At 51.8% G+C, this 1,260-nt stretch overlaps 1 protein-coding gene across 1 annotated transcript in view; it reads right to left on the bottom strand.

Moving 5' to 3' along the window:
• The window catches only part of LOC103810681 (extracellular matrix protein FRAS1-like), a gene marked incomplete at both ends in the record, with an annotated part of 44,298 nt that overhangs the window by 8,527 nt on the left and 34,511 nt on the right, over positions 1-1,260 (bottom strand). Inside the window, 1 exon segment of the mRNA XM_009083594.1 lies at positions 911-1,157. Coding sequence (XP_009081842.1) covers positions 911-1,157 — 247 coding nt within the window.

Below are 1,260 nucleotides of genomic sequence, written 5' to 3'. Positions count from 1 at the left end.
AACCTGTGTAACAGCTGGTTTAGGCCTGACTTCCAGGCATGCTCCCAGCCCATACTCAGGAAAGAGGTGGCACTTGCCTGTTAAAAACACAAAGTCCAGTGATAAGGTCCACATAAAACAGTGTCTAGATCAGAGAAGAGCAGCAAATACACACAAGGGTTTGATCCTGCTCATGCTGGGAGAAGAAATGAATCCCAAAGCAAGAAGCTTTCACAGTAGAGATGGGAAAGATAAGAACATAAACAACACTGCCCTGTGTGTAGTTTGTCATTGCAGCTGTGCCACAACACAAAGTCCAGTGATAAGGTCCACATAAAACAGTGTCTAGATCAGAGAAGAGCAGCAAATACACACAAGGGTTTGATCCTGCTCATGCTGGGAGAAGAAATGAATCCCAAAGCAAGAAGCTTTCACAGTAGAGATGGGAAAGATAAGAACATAAACAACACTGCCCTGTGTGTAGTTTGTCATTGCAGCTGTGCCACAGGACTTAGAATCACAGAACCATCAAGGTGGGACCTCTAAGATAAGATCATCAAGTTCAACCATTAAACTGTCAGTGCTGGAACCCCTAAACCCTACCCCAGATCCTCCAGTGCCAGATCCAGACACCTCTTAAACACTTCCAGGGATGGTGACTCCACCACCTCCCTGGGCAATATTCCAGGGCCCGAACACCCTGACAGGGAAAATGTTTCTCCTAACATCTAATCTGAATCTCAATCTAATCTGAACCACTTCTTACAAATCAGAGAATCACCTCAAAACCAAAACCAGGCAAACCCCAAGGGCTCCCCACGTGCCCTCTCTGCTGTGTGGGTTCAGCCTCTGCATGTGTCCTCTGCAGAGGTGCCTGTGCCACTGTCCATCCCATGGGGCTCAGCACGTTGTCCTGCCTGGCTCTACCCACCTCTCCTCTCAACAGGAGCTGAGAGAAAGCCAGCACTCTCCTGGATGTGGAAGGTCCTCCTGTCAAACTGCAGCGTGGGCTCGTCCTCGGGGTCGGCGATGGCGACGGTGGCGCGGGTGACGTTGCCCAGCAGCGCGTACGCCGGCATGCTGAGCTCCACCACGAAGCTCTCCGTGCGCTCGAACACGTCGTCATCGTTAACCACGATGGTGCAGGCCTTGGTGTCCTCTCGCTCCTCAAACTGCACCTGGAAGGCAGCAAGTGGCTGCTCTCCTTGGGCTGGGGCCTGGAGCTTCCCGTCCTTCCTGCCTTACCCTGGCCTGAGATGCAGCCACCAACCTTCACCAATG

This window comes from Acanthisitta chloris, unplaced genomic scaffold (assembly GCF_000695815.1).
Source record: "Acanthisitta chloris isolate BGI_N310 unplaced genomic scaffold, ASM69581v1 scaffold20371, whole genome shotgun sequence".
NCBI lineage: Eukaryota > Metazoa > Chordata > Aves > Passeriformes > Acanthisittidae > Acanthisitta > Acanthisitta chloris.
The sequence above is the reverse complement of the archived record's forward strand: the minus strand, read 5'-3'. Positions and strand labels throughout refer to the sequence as shown.